This window comes from Psammomys obesus, unplaced genomic scaffold (assembly GCF_907164565.1).
Source record: "Psammomys obesus unplaced genomic scaffold, mPsaObe1.curated_primary_1811, whole genome shotgun sequence".
In the NCBI taxonomy this organism is placed as follows: Eukaryota; Metazoa; Chordata; class Mammalia; order Rodentia; family Muridae; genus Psammomys; species Psammomys obesus.
In genome coordinates, this window is record NW_026596234.1 from 1,534,261 (window position 1) to 1,556,469 (window position 22,209).

At 52.5% G+C, this 22,209-nt stretch overlaps 1 protein-coding gene across 1 annotated transcript; it reads left to right on the top strand.

The window, feature by feature from the left end:
- Window positions 1-2,628: 2,628 nt before the first annotated feature.
- Window positions 2,629-12,261, top strand: Gata5 (GATA binding protein 5). Its single transcript, XM_055595884.1, has 6 exons — window positions 2,629-3,537; window positions 4,954-5,129; window positions 8,981-9,106; window positions 9,543-9,630; window positions 9,899-10,023; window positions 10,361-12,261. Exons 1-6 carry the CDS (start codon window positions 2,994-2,996, stop codon window positions 10,514-10,516), a joined length of 1,215 nt encoding a protein of 404 aa, XP_055451859.1. The 5' UTR covers window positions 2,629-2,993; the 3' UTR covers window positions 10,517-12,261.
- Window positions 12,262-22,209: the final 9,948 nt, after the last annotated feature.

The window sequence follows — 22,209 nt, forward strand, 5'->3', positions numbered from 1 at the left end:
CCCCCTGGCCAGCATTCCTCAGTCCCTACCAGGAGCCTATTAAAGGCCTGCCATGTGTACTTTCCAGGGCAGCTGCTCTGATACCCAGGCCCACCAACCCCTCCCTGAAGCCACTGTGAGAGTGCTATTATCACAGAAAGAAAAGCAGCTAGCCCATGCTGTAAAGACTTGCCACAGCAAGACTGAGCATCCTGGAGAGTCTGGCTGCTTCCTGTCAGCTGCTCTATCCTGTTTTTCTCAGAGCTGACCCTGGGACTCAGCGTCTGCTCTCAGTGAATTGACTGAGTGAGCCACAGGGAGTGAGGTGGACCTTGAGGGATGTGTAGGAGTTTGACAAATGGTGAAGATGGAAAACAAGGGGCTCTTACTACTAGCTCCCTTCTGGAACCGGTAAGCAAGATCAGTGCATCAGAGGCGATCTCTTGGGGAGAGATGAGATAGAGCCAGGAGGAACTAGGGTCTGTGGTGTGAGCTGAGACTCCTCCTTCTTTCACTCAAGAAGGGTCCCATAAATCAGTCAGATATTGTCACAGCCGGTGACCCATCCCAGTAAGGCAACCTGATCCAGGCAAAGGACAGCCCAACCACTTCTGCTCCTACTCTCTGAACAGATGTGCCTGCTTCCCTCTTCAGCAGTCCAGGTGTCCAAAGACCTGGGCACCTACTGGACTGCCCTCTGTGGGACCAAGCCTCCAAGGAGCAGGAGCCTGAGAAGGGTGGAGCTCCTCTCCTTTCCCACATCTACAGAGGTCAGGGGTCTCTCCTCAAGAGTATTTGAAACTCTTCATTTGTCTAAATCAGCTTGATGAGTAGCTAGCTGTGTTACTAGTTACTAGCTGTATTACATTGGATAAGTTAGCCGACTATTCTGTTCTTTGTTCCTCTGCTTGTAAGTAGGAATAACCTCATCTGCCTCATTAAGACTGAGATAACAATTAAATATTAATACTGCAGGGCAAAACCCAGCACCTCAGTCTTGTGGTCATTTTCCTCTCAGGGACTTTGTTGAGTTTACCCCATGCAAAAAGCCCAAAGACCCTAGATCTGCTATTGATTCTCTCTGGAGAGACGAGGACTCATTCCCCAGCAAGTGAGGGGTCTCTTCACTATTCATTCCTGAGCTTGGTGGAGTGCGGGGGGTTGGGGGGGGGAATCTTTTCATTTCATTTAAACATCCTCAGGAGAAGACTCAGTGTTGCTGCACCCAGCACTCTCCCAAAATGGGCACCTGAATGTCGTTCCTCCCCGGGGCACTTTGCAAAGGGGGATACCTGCACACTTGAAGCCTGAAGGGTTCTACTGAGAAGGGATGTCAAGCCTGATGGCCCAAGTGCTGTGCATACCACAGGAAGTCAGTGCTGGACGCATCAACTAGGAGCCCCAACCCAGTGCCCACCTCAAGGAGGGAGGAAGAGATGCCAGGAAGAGTGCAATGGGAGGTAACTTGAAGCAGGAAATGCTGGCAAGCTCCCCTTCCCAGGAACCCACCACCCCAACCCAGCCTCTGCTCTGCACCTCTATGGCTCAGATTCTGGATCCTGTATCAGGACAGTCTGTACCATCCCCAGGCCCCTCTCACTTCCACTCTTGACTCACAGCTCGATCTCTGCATGCTGAAGGAGAGCAGGGTGGATGGACACCAGTGTGCATCAGGCTCAGCTCCTTTTTGACTAGCTAAGTTATCCCACGCTGAGCAGTCAACACACTGGACACTGATCCTAAGGTTAGCCGATGTACTTCCTTATCTCAGGAGCTCCTGCGTCACCCACGTGTCTGTCTGCAGCACACCTGGGCCAATGTGAGAAAGTGAGAAACATCTTGGGGCCCTCCGGGGCTGCTGCACCTTCTGAGTGCTTTCCACCTGGAACTCCTGTGTTAAGTCAGAGGACAGAAGTCACAACAAAACTGAACTAGGTGCTCCAGCACGAGCCTCCCGGAAGTTTCCAGCACCCGAAAGAGACACTTGCCAAGTTCCTCAGCCTGTGAAAGCCTCAGGACTTTGAGTCTATCAGCCTTCCGTTGTGATCTTAGGAACTATGTCATTCTACTCAGAGTTCACTGGCGCTGGAGTCCCCTTTCCGGTGGTCCTGCTTGTTCAAAAACTCAGCCAACAATGCGCGGTCCTGATGGACTCGGGGTAATTGCTGGCGAACAAAACACCCAGTAAGAGAAAAGAGGCCCAAGCCCTGCGGTCCTCGTGGAAGCTAGATCCCCAAGTAGGTCCCGGACTGTAGCGTCATCAAATGCTAGCCAACACGGTTCCAACACCATGTGTCCCTAGGTTCAGTGGGGCCTGGGACCACAAGACATGGAACCGTCCTCTAAACCAGCCTTGGGCCTGGAGTTCCAAATAGACGAGGGCTGGGGCTACTGATCCTAGCAACAAAGTTGGAGACGGTTCAGAGCTGCTGCTGCTGTCCCAGGACCCTGCGGGCTCTCAGCCTCCTCGCATCGCCTGCGTTTGTTCAGGCTCAGACGAGGATACACGGCAAGTTTGGGTCTCAGAGAGCCGGACAGAGGAGCCTGTTCGGGTCACGTGGCACCGCGGCCAGAGCCCTGGCGCTGACCCTGAGGGGAGGGAGGGACCGATTCCGAGAGTGAAGGGGCGGCCCGGTGGGGGCGGGGCTGCCCTAGCTCCCGGGATTTCCTGCAGAGCGGCTCCCTCCGGAGACCCAGTCTACAACCCACCGGTCACCGGCCCTCGGCCAGCCCCGCTCCTCCCTGCTCCGCGGGTGAGGGCTTTGGCCAGCGATCTTTCCGTGCGTGGCAAGGACCTCAATCCTGAGTTCCTGAGCCTCTTCCTAACCCCGTCTTTCCACCCGGAGGAGCCCGGGACCTGCCCCGGTGAACCGACTTCAGAAGAACGGAGTGCGCAAGCGGAGCAGCAGCACCTGCCCAGGGCGAGCGCGAGATCTGATGGAGGGGGCCCAGTGATCCTGCCCTCGACGCCTGTTTTTCTTCTCTGCAGGTCAGGCTCGTGCGGGGAGTGAGAAATGTACCAGAGCTTGGCGCTGGCTCAGAGCCCCAGCCAGGCCACCTACGCCGACTCGGGAGCCTTTCTGCACTCCTCGGGAGCCGGCTCCCCGGTGTTCGTGGCACCCACGCGCGTGCCCTCCATGCTGCCCTACCTGCCTGCGTGTGAGCCGGGCTCGCAGTCTCCCGCGCTCGCCGCACACTCCAGCTGGACGCAGGCAGCGGCCGCCGATTCCTCAGCCTTCGGCTCCGGAAGCCCGCACCCACCAGCCGCACATCCAACCGGAGCCACCGCCTTCCCATTCGCACACAGCCCCCCAGGCTCGGCCAGCGGCAGCAGCGCGGGGCCCCGGGACGGCGGCGCCTTCCAGGGCGCGCTATTGGCTCGCGAACAGTACCCAACCTCGCTCGGGAGGCCCATGGGTGCCTCGTACCCTACGACCTATCCAGCATACGTGAATCCCGATGTAGCCCCTTCGTGGACCTCCGGACCCTTCGACAGCAGCATCCTGCACGGTCTGCAAGGTCGTCCTGGTGGCCTCCCTGGCCGGAGAGCCACCTTCGGTGAGTACCAGGCTGGTCCTGTCCGGTGGACTTGGCTCTAAAGCTAAGGCGCGTAGCGATAAACCCGCACGCTACGAAATGCGAAAATCTGAAATGCGCTCTTCTGTAGTCAGGGCTCTCCCCGCCTGGTCCGACCCCGCAGATTCCCACCTAGAACTGCTAGGATACAAGGCCCTTCGTGGAACACAACACGATGAAAAACACTCGATCCAGAATTCTTTTTTCAGTATAATAGCAAAATAATAATAATAAATTTCTGTCTTTCACACGACCAAACACGCATTAAAAAAAAAAAGCATTCTGGGTTATGTCAGTTTGGAACCTACATTCTAAACTTTTATTGGGAAATTTTGGAAATTATATTTTTTTAAATAAGGCGTCAAAATGAACAACTTCAAACTTAACAGCAATCCTCTGCCTTCACCCTTCCTAAGTGCCGAGCAGGCATGTGCTCTTATGCCCGGGCTGAGAATGAATTTTATAAAGCTCGGAATACTGATTATTCGAACAAGCCACCATAGCCATCTCAGTCTGCAAAACTGGCATTCCAGCTTGAGATGTCCATACCTCCCAGGAACATAAATTAAATTAGATTAGATTCCAAGGTTGTTGAGCTGGGAATCGTTCCTCTGGGTTTCTGGGTATTTTTGAGACACAGTCACAGAAAAAAAAGGGGGGGCAACCTCTGTTTGCAGCTCAGGGCCTCCTGTAGGCCATCCCTCCAAGAACATGGAAGCCTGGCCCCTGATTCACAGCCCCCTCTTGGCCCAAGCCGACCTGGTACATTGAGATGGACAAGGGCAGCCCCTGTGCCTGGTACCCACCCTGCCCCCGGCCACTGCTTGCATATCTGTGGTGCCTGGCTAGACCTGGAGCTGGGTGGGGACACTCTGGTGCCCCTGTGACTTTGTCTTCTGAGGGAGGGCAGTGACTGACCCCACAACAAAGCTGACAGCAAGACCAGCGGCGCCCTTATAGAGTCTCAAATCTCTGTCTCTCCATCCCCTGCCCTTGAGGCCCACTCGCTTCACACACAGGAGATCTTCAAGTGGGAAAGGGGAAGAAGGAAAATGAGGCTCTGCCATCCACTTCCCTCTGCCTGCTTCCAACGTTTATTAAAAATACAAAGGCCGGCATGGACTCTGGTTAAGAAAGGAGCCATCTCAGATGTCTACCTGAAAGTTTGGCTTATTTACACCCCTGCCTTATAAACAAGGTTGTTGAGCTAACAAACAAAGTTCGTTAAAAACAAAATATGACTAAGTATATAAATAAATCGCTCTTTAAATGAGCTGTATGTTATATGCCGTGTAATATGTATTATAAGACACTGTGAAAGGAGGTAGAGCCCAGCAGAAGCCCTCAGGCTTTCCAGTGGGGCAGAGGCCCCAGTGTACAAGCGTCTTGTCCCCACAGTCCCTGACTTCTTGGAGGAGTTCCCTGGTGAGGGCCGGGAGTGCGTCAACTGTGGAGCCCTGTCTACACCCCTGTGGCGCCGTGATGGCACCGGACACTACCTATGCAACGCCTGCGGCCTCTATCACAAGATGAACGGGGTCAACCGGCCACTAGTGAGGCCCCAGAAGCGTCTGGTGAGTGCGGCAGGGAGAGGGCCAGGGCCAGGGCCAGGGTTACAAAGGGAATAGCTGGGAATTCCCAGAGGGAATAGCTGGCTCCTGTAAACTCAGAGGTGTCTGGGATCCTAAAGGATGGGGTAGGGACTGGAACACAGGGCAATGTGGGCTGCCCAGGGCTCCTGGTGGAGCCACGCCAACTCATTTCCTCCTGGAGTTTGAAAATATCCAGGGAACCATCAGGATCCAGGCCCAAACTCCTAATGGAGATGTGGTCAGGTCTTACAACCCACTGCAGCGTTGGCAAGTTACTTGGTACTTGACAGAACAAGGTATGTGTCAAGGCCACTTGCTACACGACCACAGGACGTCCCAGCACCAGAGTTAGTCTCCGTAGGACCCTGAGGGCTCAGCCCTGCAGAGGGACTGTGGTGGTGGTAATAGTGGGTGGCAACCTGATCATGAGTCTTGGAGGCCTCAAGGTGGCCAGCACAGATAAGGTTGAGGGTGCATTGACGGTGGTGTTGAGAATTGAAGGAGACAGCGTTTGGGTGTGTGTCCTTGTGAAACACTTTCTGCCTGTGCTTCGAGGGTCTCCAGGAAACCAGGCCTTTGTCTTATGCCTGGCTCCTTGGCTAAATCTTCTTTTCCGTTTTGGCTCTTTCTGGCGCATACTGCATAGGTGTTTGGGATGCCAGGGCTGGTTAGAAGTGAAGGCTCAGGCTTGGGCCACTAGAAGTTGTGAAAGCAGGAAGTAGCTTTGCTCTATCATCTCATAGGCAAAGCTTCAGGTTTAAGTTTATATATGAGTTTGGGTTGGAGTTAGCAGCTTGTGTTCTTGCTGTGGAGGCTATAGTGGGTTTATGGGCCTCAGACCTGGACAGGACTGCTCCTGAGCACCAGGCCCAGGTGTAAACCCCACATGAGTGTCAACATCTCCACCTGGAAGGGAGCTCCTCACCCTTCAGGTTTCAGACGAGCCCCGTGTCTGTAGCAGGCAGCATCTGGGGACCGGCTGCCCTAGCCCTGCCTGACAGGTGTGGTGAAGCTGGTTTCCTAAGTGTACTGACTTGGGGCTGTAGCTCTCTGTCCACTCTCAGGGTTTTGGGCATGTGAGGTCCTAGGATGGGAACAGGAGTTTGTGAGCTCCAGGAGGTGGACAGGATGCGGGAAGAGGCTTTAGGGAAGCCATGACGCTCTTCCTCTGAGCTGGCCTGGGGTTTGGGGATCTGCAGGCCCATCCTGCCCAATACTTTGCTTCTTGCCATCTGATGGACCACCATCTCACAAGCTACTGTGCCCTTCAGTGATCTGCCTTATAATGGAACCCTCTCCATGTGAGCTGCCCAGCCTGGTCTCAGTGATGCTCACTAATGAGGAAACCATAGAAATATAGCCCAGTCATGGAGGACTGCATCCCAGGCCTCAGGGTACAGCCTCCCAGGCAGCATACCTGCCTTGTCCCTTTACACTGCCCGCTCTCCTCTGTACCAGGTTCTGAACTGGGCACTTGGACACAGTGATAAGCAGTGTGATAAGAGGTGATAAGTGATAAGAGGAATCAGGCAAGAGCCCCTGATTTGCTCTGGGGTAGAGGAGTAGGTGTCTCTGACCCCAAACATGCTCTACTCACTACTCACATCCCATCTCGGTTTTCCCTCAGCAGACAAGGGACAAATCTTTGACCTAGTCTTCTGTGTGTCTTCCAAGAGAGGGTCCACTTAGAACTGAAGGCATTTCAAGCCTTGGCTTATCCTCAAGGCTCCAACTGGGTCTCTTAGCCAATCTTGGGTAACTAGGTTCTGGGTACCAACACTTTGTATTGCAGCTTCCATTTTCCAAAGAGCTCACCTGAATATATGACGCACATATGACTAAGCAAGGTTCCAGCCACCTCCCTGAGTGTCCACCTTGGCAGGACTGCCTTATGCTCCAAGGCTGACTTATTTGGAGGTCCCCAGTACATGGAGCCTGGCACTCAGTGATGCTCTCCTTCAGGTGAGCATCCATGGAAGATGAACTTTTCCCGAAAAGAACAGACAAAAGGAAATGAAATGAATCCAGGAGAGGCTAGCTGTCTGGCACCTGAAAGTGGCCAGGCTGCCTGCACAGACAGGGAGGAAGGACAGATGGAGGCTGGGGGGTGGGGCACCAGTGTATAGCAAATGGGCATGTGCCCAAGTTCTCAAAAGAGAGGGCTCTGCCCACGTGGCTCCTCAGTTTCCTGTGGTTCCTTGACATGTCTGAGCTTCTGCTTCCCTTCCGTGCAATGACTGACAGGTGTGAGGTTTGAGGAAAAGGCAAGCTTCTCAGGTTGTTTCCCTATGTTCTTAATCTTATAAAAGCATGACTTAGTTGCAATGAAAGACTCCAACCTGCTTTCCAAACTTTCTCTTGCACTTCTGGTGTGTAGGAAGAAGCTGGTGCATCTTTCTTCCTGTGTGGGGTCTGCACAAAAGGCACATGATTTTGCTTCTCACCCGCCATATCTCAGAAGTTACCCATAGCCTTTAGCCGGTTCATGAAAGAAGGGAGGCCAGGGCTCCCTAGCTCTGAAGATCCAGCAGAAACTAGGAACTACAAGTGCCAGGCACCTTGTTAAGTGTGACTTCCAAGTAAACACAGATATCTTGCTAATCTTATTTCAAGTACTAAAGTAGATACACTTATGCAGACACCCTCCTTATCACTTTTGGCTGATGTTCTAGAATTGTAGTGGAAATTTGCATCCCTGAACCATAAGGGAGACAGATGGGGGGGGGGGGCAGGGGGACAGAGGTATCATCCAAGGGCAAGACCAATGTAGAGACAGAACAGTAGAGTCTGATGCCAGTAGTGTCACAGCAAGGCTGGGCTGTGGAGCTTAGGAAGACCTTAGGGTCCAAGTAACTGGATAGACCTTTCAACAGTAGGGACGAGATTCCATCACATGTTGAACTGTGAGCCTTACAGGACAGGTACAGATCTCAGTGAGCCCAGGAGACCTTGAGCTTGTGAAGACTGGTTGGGCCCTCTCTGATGACTCCCAAAACAGCACAGAAAGCCCACTTCTTGCCCCTGACCAACTTCATTAGCTAGGCCCAGATTCCTGTACCCAGCCTCCCCTCTAGTACAGGGCCCAAGTTCCCCAAACACAGGGAAGTCTGGGTTCTCTCCAAGTGTGTGAGATCAGGAATACTGAAGAGAGATGTAGTGGGATGAGGCAGACAGCTAGAAGGCTTTACCCAGCCCAGGATCAAGAGACTCCAAGAAGAGAGCACAGCAAGGGTGAGACATGACAGATAGGACCCTGCACAGAGTACTCTACTCAACACTCTGTGAGTACTGGGAACCCTGTGGGGTATTGTCAGTGTGTGCTCTGAGCTCTGGGGAAAGATATGTGCAAGAGGACCAGCAGGATCCTGAAGGTTAACGTTTGGGCCTGACCTCCTGAGGTGTCTGTGGCCTTCAGGGCCGTGATCCCCCACAGAGACCTCCCACAGGATTAGATCAACCTGGATATCTTAGAACAATAATCAATGGCTGTATGTCTGTACCAGACCTTCAGGTGCTCAGAACCCCACAACCAGACCCTGAAAGTCTGTTACAGTTCAGTGATGGGAAGTGCCCAGAGGTGAAGGGACTGGTCCTGGGACCAGAAGGCCAATGAATCTAAGCTCTGTGGAACAAAAGACATCATGTCCTGCCAGATAGGTCGTGGCAGGCCTCAAGCCTTTAGCACCCAAACTTCTCACTCAAGCAGAATGGTCTCCGACCTGGCAGCTGGTAACTGCTGAGTCTAGCTTCCCTCCATCCTGTTCATTGTCATCTACTGCACCAGAGCCCCCCCCCCCAAAGTCTGGGCTCACTCCAGCTCACTTGCCTCACAGTCCTCGTCCCGTCGATCCGGACTCTGCTGCTCCAACTGCCACACTGCCACCACCACCCTCTGGAGGCGCAACGCAGAGGGCGAGCCTGTGTGCAATGCCTGTGGCCTCTACATGAAGCTCCATGGGGTGAGTGGCAGAGAGTAGCTACCTCTGTCTAGAACGACCCCAGCTAGACAGGATAGCCTTTGGCCCCTGGCCTGAACATGGTCTGGTAGTGTTACACATGTGTTGAGTGTTGACTTACACATACCCACTCCTCTGGGAGACAAAGCCTCCATGCCCACTGAGCAGACCTGCCTTCTGAGGTTCATGGAGCTCCCCAGGGCTTTTTGGCCTAGGACAGATGGTGTGCACCCATACCTTGCCCTCTCTGCACTTCAACCGTGCTCTCAGACAGATGGGACGGCATCCAAGGGTAGAGGTGACTCAACAGGCCTGTGCCCTCGGGTCAGCCCAGCATCTAGGAGGGGCTGGCTCTCTGGGGTGGGACAGGAAGGTGATTGAGGGGCCCCGGGGTGAGCAGGGACAGAGAGCAGCCACCTACCCTCGCTGTTCCTGCTAGGTGCCAAGGCCACTGGCAATGAAAAAGGAGAGTATCCAGACCAGAAAACGGAAACCGAAGAACCCTGCCAAGATCAAGGGCTCCTCAGGTGCGCAGGGAGCCAGGAGGGGCCACTCCCAGACCTCTGAGTCTCACTCTAACCCAGCCCCTGGTGGGTGTCCTTAGGCTTGCTGGGGGAGGGGCACATGGACAGCTGTGGGGTGCACAAAGCTATACCTGACCCTCTCCACCCTTCAGTGATGTGTGACTTTAAGAAATCTCTGAATCTCTCTGGACAAGGACAGGAGAATTGGCCATGTGGCAGGAAATATGGTCAGAAATGGCACCTTCTGTAATGACCCCCTCTTCCCTCCCAGGATCCACAGCAAACACCACAACCTCTTCTCCCACTATCCTCAACACTGAGAGCTCAGCCACCACTTTGAAGGCAGAGACAAGTCTGGCTTCTCCAGTGTGTGCTGGGCCCACTGTCCCCTCCCAGGTAAGGCAGATGAGGCAGGGGAGTACAAGAGACAGGTCTTCACACTTCAGGGAGAACCTTCCTTCTTCACCAATTCAGATCCCATCAGAGCCCCAAGATCTCTCCCAGAGCTTCCCTGGGCACATAGCCCTTAACCACCGATGTGGTGGCATCCTTCCCCAGAGCTGTGTGGCATGCATGGTCCAGAGCCCCGCCAGTCTCACTAGCCATGCTGCCAAGGAGCTTTTCTACTCATTCAAAGCTGAGAGGCCCTTGGAGAAAATCACCCTATTCTATGACTCCCAGTCCCAGAGAGGTGGTAGATCTTCCATTCTCCCTCACCCCATCCTCCCTGCAGGCCCCCAGCCCAGCGGATGAATCCCTGGCCCCCAGCCACTTGGAGTTCAAGTTTGAGCCTGAAGACTTTGCCTTCACCAACTCGTCCCTGAGCCCCCAGGCTGGCCTCAGTGGGGTCCTGCGTCAAGAGACCTGGTGTGCCCTGGCCTTGGCCTAGGTGCTTAGAGAACTGTCACCCCAGGGGATCTTAGGAACAGAGGTTAGTTCCTGAAGCCAGCAGCCCCATGGGTCCCTCAGCACTGTCATGGGGAAGCTTTTTTTTTTTGCTGACTGCCTAGAGAAAGAAGAAGGCTGGTGGATGAAGGGTTGGAGCCCCATCTGGGATAGCAATGGACTGCCCAGACCCCTCATGGACTGCTCTGCAGCCAAGATGACTGGAGATACCCACCAATTACTTGAATTCAGCTCTTGCCATCAATGGTCAACATTTACAGCTTGTAGCAGCTGGCAAAGGTTCACAGCATCCCCCAGTAAAATCTGATCCAAGTGAAACAAACAGAGTCCAGGCAGGCAATAAGAGAAAGGGGACCCGACACAAAGCCGCTGGAGCCTCAAGGTCTTCATATCCCATGTTTCACTCTGCAAAGCTGAAAGGTCCTTCCTTGCCTGTGGATGGATACAGGACCGCCAGAGACCAGTGTGCAGGTTGAGCAATGAACCAGGACACTGCCCCAAGGCAAATGCATCCCTCTGGCCAGCATCACAAACGTCTGTATTTATTTATACGTTCCCTTCCAGACAGGGCAGTAAAGGGCCTTGTTCTGGCAATCTGCACACTTAGGCTTTTGCTGGTGGGTAGACCCACACAGAGACAGTCTTGGAACTGGGCGACATGTGGCCTTGTGGCCTGGCTCAGCCATCGTCCCAGCAGTTGTTAAGGCAGCCTTATTTGCAGTATCCTCTTCACACCAGGTCATGTCAGCTGGTGGTGACTGACCAGGAGCTTCGGGTCAGTTTTAGGGCCCTGATGCAGCAAGGTGATGGCAGTGGAAGGCAGAGGGTGTTCTGTAGGCCACACACACACACACACATACACACACAGTCTTATCTCCACTGGCCACTTCCTGGCATTTCCACTGCCAGGTGAGGAAACCAAGAGGTCACCCAACCATGAAGGCCACCCCTAACCTGCCTCCTGTGTGGAACCTCGATTTACCCAGTTCAGCTTGAGGGCGGGGATAGTGGGCCCCGGTTAGAAGGAAAGCAAAGGATAGTAGTCTGCAACCTTTGCAGACATCACAGGGACAAGAGCAAGGCATGCTTCTGTCACTTGCTCCAAGTGGGCATACCTCCCATCCATGCATCTGTCGAAGGCAAAGCCAGCTGCCTGGATGTCTATTAGCACATCCCAGATACTGGGGTAGGGAGAAGGAGGGGACTAGAGACCCTGGCACATGAGGCACCGTGTGGATTCCTCCAAGCACCCACACCCCAAGTGTGCACTGATGCAGACCAAACCACAGCAGCCGCATGAGGGCTGTGCACAGTATTCTCACTGCAGTGCTGTTCCTAGGAGTTCCTATCATCCAAGCCTCAGTTTCCCCGTCTGTGATGAGAGAGGTGTCTGTGATCACATCTGTAACTCATGCATCTTCAAGGTGGCACCAGGCACTCACCAACCTGGGGAGACTCCCTGGAGACATCCACCATAAGAGGCACAAGGCAGGTGGCATCTCCTTGGGTGGAGAGGAAAGGAACTCAGCAGAGAGGGTCATCCAGACATGAGATACCTTCCACTTCTGTTGCCTTTTTTCTTTCTTTGTTTTTTATCTTTGAGACAGGGTCTTACTATGTATCTCTGGCTGTCCTGGAACTCATTATGTAGACCAGGCTAGTCTCAAACTCACAGAGACCTGCCTGCCTCTGCTTCCTGAGTGCTGGGATTAAAGGCATGAGCCACCACGCCTGGCTTTCTTTTTCTGTTTTGTTTTGTTTTGTTTATTTTATCTGTATGAGTGCTTTGCCTGAACATATGTATGTGTGTGTCACATACATGCCTGGTGCCAGCAAACATCAAAAGTGGGCTTCGGATCCCCTGGAACTGGAGTTACAGATGGTTGGGAACCATCATGTGGGTGGCGAGAACTGAACCAGGATCCTCTGAAAGAGCAGCAAGTGCTCCTAACCACTGAGCCATCTCTCCATTCATCTCTTTCTTAACTAAGTAGCTGGCTGACATGATGAAGGCCATAGGCTCCACTGCTGGGCCTGGTCACTGATGCTAAATTTAAGCTTTCTTCAGGAGGAAGCCAGCAAACCAAGTCCTTAATATAGCTACCAAGCGTCCCACCACTGCCCTTCCTCCCACCACCCACCCCATCCTGCCCACTGCTCGTAAACCTCCAGAAGAGCTGGACACTTACTCAGCACTGAGCAACTGGGGGCCTTGTCTGCACCCCAGGATGGAAAGGAAGGCCCCTCTGTCTGCTGCCTATAACGCATTCCATCTCTATCACCTCTGAGCTACAGGATCCCAGATCCTGAAGCAGAAGGGGCCACAGTACCCCAAGTCTGTCCCTTCCTGTCCAAAATCATTTCTGGGCCCCCACAGTGTGTCCTGGGAAGCCCAAGGAAGGAAGAAGACCAAGTGAGGCAGCGAAGTGGGGCATAGAAACGGAGAGACCAGAGTCCTGTCAGTAGGCGTTTCTTGCCAGGGCAGATAGGTGGACCTTCTCCCTCCAGCTGTGGCCCTGCTCCATGCTTTGATTCACAGCACAGCAGAGAGGCACGCTTCCTCCTACTCTATTCCGGGGTCTTGCTGCAGCTTGTATCGGTGAGTTCTCTGTGGGTGCAGGGTGAAACCTGACCCCTAGATGCTTCAAGGCAGAGAGTCAGCCACCAGACCCCGAAAGCTGTCCTACACCAGGCAACCAGAGATGCTGGATACAGTGCCACAATATTGAACTATACCCCTGAGCTTGCAGGAGTACAGTCAAAAAAAAGGGTAAGAGTTTCTTGGGCTTAAAAGGGTGGCCTGTCACAAAGCAGAAGAAATTCTCCCAGGTGCTCATTTGAATGCCTGTATGTCTCAGAAGGGAAAGCCTAGGGACAGGAGGCATGTGAAGGGCAGGAACTTCCTATCTGACGAAGTAAGGGCCTTTCTTAGGACAGACTGCTTGCTACTGTCACTACCATCCTGTTGCTCTCCCATCAAAAGACTGAAGGTATCATGTTGCAGAAGGGGCACTGAACGCAAGGCTCTCACTGCTGTCCTTTGTGACAGCCCCGTGGACAGTTCTAGAGGCTCAGGCAGCATTCCCCGAGGTTTGTGAACAGAATGTGTAGGTAGGACATTCTGGGTAGAGAGGTGAGAAGTTGCATAAAGCGGGGGGGGGGGGGGGAACTCCAGGAAGACTGTGTAGAATTCAGATCCATGCTCCCTTGAGCAGATGCTCCGTGGTCCCAGTTCCTTGTGTTTTGTCAGACATGGGCCTACAGCTGGTGAATGCCTGGCCCTCAGAGACTCTCTAGTGCTTCTAAGGATAGGCCTGGGAAAGCAGCTGAGATCGGGCTCCAGCCCTCTAAGGTAGGGACACCAGCTAGCAGGGACACTCAAACTCATCTGCACCACCAGTTCCATCCCCTTGTCGCTCTGAATGTCTCGCATCTCACATTACCCTTATTAATGCCAACCGCCCCAGCCAGACCAGGCCTATCTCCACTTTAGAACCAGAGTCTCTCTGGGCTTATCCCTTGTATGGACTGTGTGATCCGAGGAGCTAAGCTCCTTCCATGTCCTCACTTCCTCTCCACAGGATGAAATGAGACCAGAGAAACTTGGTTTTCTGTAGGCGCCAGGCCTTGGGCAGGGGAGCCCTGGTGCCCGAATTCCCTACACAAACACTGGGCTGACCCTGGCCTCAAGGGGAGGGGGCTGACTAAGCCCTTCACAAGTAGCCCCCTCCCCTCTGGGCCCCGGACGCCGCCAAGATGTTGACACGGACGGCTCCAGCCGTCTTATTTATTATCTGATAAAGCGAGCTCGGCACCACTGGTGGACAGCGTCTGGCCGCTCTGAGCTGACCAGCATGGGGGAGGAGGAAGGCGGTGCGGACAGAGCCAGGTCCCAGCCTCACCCTAGGACAGGCCTCCACCCTGGACTCTGGGAGAGGACACACCTCCTCCTCCCCCCCACCCCACCCCCATTGGCCATCTGGAAAGGCTCTTCCTGCCTGGAGTGTCACACACACCTGAGGCTGTGCCTACTTCAGCAAAACTCTGCTGCCTCGGGTTCCCAAATCTTCTAGCTGAGTTCTTCCTTCTCATGTACCCATCACCCAATTACTGTTGCTGCCCATCCTCCACACCCTTCATTTGGGCTGGAATTCAGACTTTCCATGATGCAGGTTCAGGCCCACTTCTTTGCCTCCAAACACTACTCCTTCAAGACGCAACTCTGCACTGTTGACTAGGCCCCAAGAACCCCTCCCCCCTCCCAGTTCCAGGTACTTGACAGCTTCCAAATGCATCATATGTATAGACCTTTGCTTCATTCCCCCTGACTCTAAGGCCCTTCCTGATTCTTATGTGTCTAACCAGTGACTTGGGTCAGGACATTTGGTGCCCACTCACCAACTCCTCCTCCAGTATTTTTGGGAAGGATTGAAAAAGCAGAATCAAGCCATTCATAGTGGCACACGCCTTTACTCCCAGCACTTGGGAGGCAGAGGCAGGCAGATCTCTGTGAGTTTGAGGCCAGCCTGGTCTACAAAGTGGGTTACAGGACAGCCAGGGCTACACAGAGAAACCCTGTGTCAAAAAATAAATAAAAAATAAAAAGCAGGATCAATAGAGTCCTGCCACCATATTTGGAGGTCGAGTGCCCCATCCAGCTCTAGAGGCCTCTTGTTGACAAATTAGCATAATCATACATACACATCTGTATATTTGTGGGCCTGGGCATTGCAGTGTGAGATGATAAATTCTCCTCTTGCTGTGGACAAGGTCCCATGATACTACCTCCCACTAGGAATGCTGCTGTGGGCTCTCTGACAGACAGATCAGATCCATCACCTTGGGCTATCCTTGGGCAAGGGAAACAAAGTAGATATTCAAGAAGAGGGAATCTGATGACTACTAGAGGGACTGCATGTAGCTAAGCCCTTAAAACTCAGGCTTTAAAAACCTGGGCATACACCTTCCGTCCCAGCACTCAGGAGGCAGAGGCACGTGGATCTCTGTGAGTTTGAGGCCAGCCTGGTCTACAGAGAGAGGGCGCCAAGACAGCCAAGGCTACACAGAGAAAAACCCTGTTTGAAAAACAAAAACAAAACTCAGAGTTATTATTATTATTATTATTATTATTATTATTATTATACAGTTATTTTTCTTTTATTCTTCTTTCATATATTACATTCTACATTCTAACTGCAGCTTTCCCTCCTTCCAGTCCTCTCAGACTCTCCCTCCACATACCCTCTCCCCCAGATCCACTCCTCCTCTGTTTCCCTTTGAAAAAAAGATCAGGCACGGCATAACAAGTTTTAATAAGACTAGTCACAAACCTTGATATCAAGGCTGGATAAGGCAATCTAGCAGGAGGAAAAGGTCCCCTAGAGCAGGCAAAAGTCAGAGATACTCCCATCCCTAGTGTTGGAAGTCCCACAAGAACATCAAGATACACAACAAAATGTGTATATATATCAAACCTAAACATATATACATGTATATATATATATATGTATACATATGTATATATGTATATGTGTATATATACATACATATATACATATACACATACATATGTATATATGTACACATATATATGTATATATGTATATGTATATATTTCTCAGCAGACCCAAACAGGGTTTGTGTTTGTTGCTTCAGTCTCTGTGAGCCCCTATGAGCCCTGCTTAGTTGATTCTGTGGGTCATGTTCTTGTGGTGTCCTCAACACCTGTCTCTGCTATAGTCCTTCTTCCCCTCTTCAGTGGGGTTCCCCTGGCTCTTCCTAGGGTTTGACTTTGGTTCTCTGCATCTGCTCCCTTCAGTTGCTGGATGATGCCCCTAAAACCAGAGTTCCTACGGTTGCTTAATAACACAAAGGTATCTGTAAGCTTTGGTAAGCTTTCCTACCAAGAAGATAGGCAAAACTTCAACTCATACATCAAGTATGACCACCACACTGTGCACAATAATATACTAAATATGTGAGTGGTCTTTGTGTGTGCGTATGCTGTGCATGTGAGGTAAATTCATGTATGTGCATGAACGTGTACACATGGCAACCAGAGAATTGACATCAGCTGTCTTTCCTCCATCACTCTCCATGTGTTATTTGCTTGTCTGTTGATTGATTGATTGGCTGATGGATTGATTGAGCTTCTGACTGTGTAGCCCTAGCTGGCCTGGAACTCACTATGTAGGCCAGACTGGCCTCTAACTCACAGAGATCCTCTGCCTCCAAAGTGCTGGGATTGAAGGTGTGTGTCACCACAAATGGCTACTCCCCACCTTACCTTTTGACACAGGGCCTCTCACTGAACCTGGCATTCATCAATTCAGCTAGGCCGACTGGCCAATCAACTCTATGGATCTACCCTCCCACCCAACAACAGCACTGGGGTTACAGACGCACATTTCTGTGTCCAGCTTTCACATAGGTGCTGGACAAATCGACTTGTCCATACTTGTGCACAGGCGCCTGATCACCTGAGCTATCTCCCTAGCCCTAGCAAATGATTATTCTTAAGGCATAGAGGAATGGATGGCAGCAAACCAGTAACAAGTAAAACTCAGCCTAAAATTCATTTTTCTAAACACTTTCTTCAAGTCAACTTGATAACAAGGAAGGAAACAACAGAGGTGGCCTTGATGGGGCTGCAGGAGCCAGTGTCACCACCTCATTATCCAAAAAGAGAGGAACAGTGGCGACATGTGGTGAGACACAGCCACTGGTGTCCACAAGACCCCCCCAGTCCCTCCTCACAGAGGATGCAGCAAGGACAGACAGTGGCCACTGTCTCCTCTGCTTGCTAATAGGAGGCTTTGGGAGAAGGGGAGATGGTCCCAACCAGGCCATCTAGATGACTATGCTATCCTCATGGAGAAGTAACATCTCCCCCTCAGGAAGAGCAATCTGAGATTATCTTCTCCTCACCTGCCTGGTCACATCTAATCTCTCAGGGCTCAACTCAACAATTCAGCTCTCCAAAGAGACCCACTGGGCAAACTTCAGTATGACAATCAGTGGGTCCCCAAAGCCTTATGAGGCCTGTTGCCACAGCTATGTCCTTGAAAGAGGATTTGTGTTGATGGAGTCATGAATGAGTCAAGTGGGGAGACATCAGGACAAGGCTGAGGTAGTTAGTGTGGAGTCCACACGGGACCTCCCATCATTAGGGCTCTGGGGAAAGTGCCTGCAGAGGCCACTGCCTATTCCATGCCGGTGTGTCTCTGCCTAACTGGGATTTAGATATGGGATACAAGAGGTCTTCTGCCAGTCTAGTGTAGGAAGCAGATCACCTTGTTCATTTCACAATTGAGCCAGGAAGTTAGATACTAAGATAAATCCTCCATCTTTTCCCAGCAAGCCCAGAAACTCTCAATGGTCATAGCTGGTGGTAGTAGTTGGGGAGGACCCAGAGGATTGACAGCCAGGCCTGAGAGTCAATACAACAGGCACATGCTGCAAACACACAGCTGGAGCCAGGACAGAAGAGGAAAGCAGCTACACCACACATAACACAAGCCACTTGGGCTTTGGCTGACTTGGGACTGCCAGGAGCTGACATGTGAGGTTCAGGGGCTACCCCGGAAACTTTGGCAGTTCTTAGTGCCTAGGAATCCCTGTCTGCGGAGGTGTTGGTGACAAGCTGTGAGCTTTCCATAAGAGCAGTGGTGGCCCGCATGAGGCCTGCCTGGCAACATCCTCCCCGCTTCACTGTCATCTTCATATCCTTGAACATCGTACAAGAACCATGGCGCGCTTTTGTTCCCAGAGAAATCCCAGACCAAACCCACAGCTGCGGCCCACTGCCTCCTCCCCCTACCTGTGGACTGACTGCACGCATGGCCTCCCATCATGTGCCAGCTACCTCAGAGCAGGCAAGCAGCTTAGGCGTGGCCCTTCCATTGCTGCTAACAGCAAGTAGATGAAGATGGGAACTCTCCCGGGGAAATGTGGCTCCTCCAGCCCCAGCGTGCCACTTTCAGATCCTAGGACATGCCCCATAGACAATATGGTGCCCTTGCTGTCCTGCTCGGTGGCTCCTACTCCTGTCCTCAGCATTGCTCAACCCTCCACTGGCCTTCCCCAGGCCCTAACATAAGCTTCCTCTCCAAGGACATTTCCCCTAGCAGCTGCCTCAAAGGTAACCATGAAGAAGGTCTGTGTGTGCGTGGACAGAAGTGGCCCTTCCATGGCCACTTTGTCCTATTGAGGGGAATGGGCCCTGTACCTCCTCCAGAGCTGCTCACACTGCCCTGTGAGTAAAGACGCAATTAGAAGCACTGCCAGCCAGACAATGGGCTCCAAAAATACCCCAAAGGCAGGCAGGACTTGTCCGTGACATCTGTAAGTTCTGTCCTGCGGAAGTTATAAATACGAAATGATGTTAATTCAGAGTCATTCGTCATTTGGGGACAGCCCTGTCCTTTGTGGGACAAGGGATGTTTTTCCAGATTTGTAATTTATTGCCCTTTATAGTTAAATGCAGCTACAGGCAAAAAAAAAAAGGAAAAGCAGAAAAAAAGCAGGGTTTCCCCTCAAGCTGCCAGGGGTGGGAGCGAGGCTGGTGGGGTAGGACCATCTTTATCCTAGCCAGCAGCTCTGGGAGACACTGCTATGCCCTTCTAGTCAGCAACCCACACCCATGGGCAGCAGGACCACCAGAAGGCACCCTGGGCCCTTAGGGTCCTCTGATATCCCCAAATAGCCAGTCAGTCATAGGCCCACCTCTATCCAAAGAGGGGTCTGATGCTTCTCTTGACCCTAACCTCTCTGTCACCAGCTACAGGCCACCCTCAAAGTGGCATGACAGCATCCTTCATGCCTCCCAACTCCATCTAACATCTGCTCTCAACCCTCTGCACATCTGTGACCCTCAGGGTTTCGGGTCACAAGGGAGACTCACGCTCCCTCAGCCTGGGAGGCTGTGCCCACAGCTGTTTCACAGATCCCGGGTCCTGATCTTCCATTCCCTCATCCTTATATACTCTGACAAGGTCCATGTCTCGGTCCTTCAGGGACCTCTGAATGACCAAGCCCTTGTCCTTCACCCACGGGGCTCTAATCAGTCTGCACCAGAGATTGTTCCCATCATGCTCTATACCAGCTTTTGTCTCCCCAGAGCATATCCTGTTCACAGCCATTTGGTATTGGTGTTTCTGCTTCTTAGCAGCTCTCCTCAAGGCTGAAGCGCAGGAGCATGGGACCAATGTGGTCCCTTTGTCATTCCCTCAGGGTGTGTACAAGCCTGGCATCCAGAAGATGCTTCCCAGAGCACTGTTCGAAGCTGTACTACCTGGTCCCCACACCGCAGAACATCCCAGCTACATGCACCTGAGAAGGCCACACTAGCTGAACCCTGGAATGCGCCGCCAACATGAGGGTCAGAAAACTGCAAAGCTGTGTGTCACCACCTCATTGACCCAGCCCACGAGTGTGAGGGTAGCAGGCAGGTGACCTTCTTGGCCCCACTAATCACAAGCAAAGTGAAAGGTCATAGATCCTCCAAGAGCAATAGCAGCAATAAAGGGCTCCCTGGCCCTCCCAGCTAAAAGTCTTCCCATAGCTGGCGTGTCTCAGCCACAAGAGCTTCCATAGCTGGCATGCCCTATCTGTACTCAAATATGCCTGGGCACTGGCCTTAAAGCCTTCTTTTGCCTCCTTACCTGCCCCCAGGCCTGAGCTAGGAAGGTCAACCTAGGCTCCCTTGACCCTGTCTGACCTCTCCTGGAAGCAAACTTTAAGCTGGAGACTATACTATGACCTATGACCCTAGCTTCCACCCCTGATCTAAACCCTCATCAGAAGAACACAAATGGATGTCAAGAAAGGGTGCTTTGAGTTAGTTGAGGTTGAGATGCTGCTGAGGCTCTAGTGCCGACAAGTACGCTCTGCCAGCGATTGCTGCAAAACTACAGGCAGCTCCTGAATCTCCCTGATTCTCAGAGGGGCCTAAAAGCGGAGAGTGGAAAGGGCTTGGGAACCCTAGGTTAGTGGGACAGAGAAAAGGACTACAGCAGATTGTGAACCTCAAGTGTGCCAGGTTCTAACAAAGTGGTGCACAAGGCTATCTACTCCTGCATTTCTGGTAGGCAGAGCAAGGAAGGCCCTCCTATCTCTAAGAACTGGTGTGCTCATGAGACCCTGTGGAGAGGGTGAGAAGACAGTGACCAAGCAAGCAGATCCACCGCAGGATCAGCTCAGAGCCTCAGGGAAAAAACATCTCAGCTATGAGGTATTAGGGACCTCAGGACTCAGAACCATTGGCATGTCAGCAAGGAGCTAGCTTCTGTACCATCCCAGAGGGGGGGAGGGGAAACACTGTCCTGCCAAAAGTATATCTATACTGTCCAGGGACCAGAATGTCTACCTTCCCTACCCGGAATGCTCCCTTTCTGCAAACAGTGCAAAGCCTGCGTCTCCACTAGGGGTACTCAATCCTCTAACCCCATCTTGATGATGATGGACCCTTCCTGCAGAGTCAGCAGAGGGTAGCCACTTCCACCTTTAGGATGGAGGTCTGATGGGATGGGACAAGGAGACTGGCCAGGGTAGGGAAGCTGCTCAGGGTGGCAGTGTACATCCTGTTTTCACTTAGGCTTATGCTCATGAAGCTAGCCTGGCACACAGAGCCACCCGTGCTTGACACAAACTCAGGTGCTCAGTTCTACTGGCAGGTTGGTGGGGGACACGGGGCATGAAGTATGTACAGGGGGTAGAACACATGGACGGAGGGTACAAAGACATGCGAGGCCTCCCTAGCCTCACTCAGTGCCTGGTCCAGGAGTGAATCATGGAGCCACCCAAGGAGACCATGCAGGCTGAGCGCCGCTGAGCAAGCTGCCCTTCCACAGCATAGGAGAGTGGGACACTGAACTCATGGCAATAGTGCCCACAGGGTCTGGTTCTCCCAGTCCATGAGTTTTGTCTACACAGCTTGAGGAGTGTTCATCAGACATGCCCTGGCCCTGCCTGGAGGCCAAGCCCTAGTCTTCTAGACAGGGAAGTCAGGCCCAGTGACCTTGGGGACATCTGCCATAGGTGGGGTGCCTAGGGATCCCGGTGCAAAGGTTCCAGAAAAAAAAAAAGAAACAGCCATAAACCAAAGGGCAGCATTCTGCTGAGAGGCAGATTCAGCCCACAGTTGGCCACAGTTGGCCCAGTGCAGGGGCCTCTGGTGCTGAGAGCTGCCCAGCCTCCAGTCCCACAGTGGAGACTCTGCCCCTGGAAAGTAAACCAGCAAAGGCTGGGTCTATCTATAGGATCCTCTTGGAGTCCTTCTATTAATTCCCACAGCAGCTTCCTCAGTGACTGTGTGCCAATCTGAGAGTGAATGCCAGCGTCCCATGAATTAGATAGGCCTCAAAGCTCTGCTACTTCCAGGGCAAGCCTAAAATCTCATCACCGTGAAGAATTATGGGTAGCTCCCTGACATCTGGGGCTGGAGCTTCAGTATGTTTAAGAAATGAGGTCAGCCAGGTGTGGTGATGCAAGCTTTTAATCCCAGTGCTCAGGGAGGCAGAGGCAGGCAGATCTCTGTGAGTTCAAGGCCAGCCTGGTCTACAAAGCAAGTCCAGGACAGCCAAAGCTACACAGAGAAACCCTGTCTCAAAGAGAGAGAGAGAGAGAGAGAAAGGAAGGAAGGAAGGAAGGAAGGAAGGAAGGAAGGAAGGAAGGAAG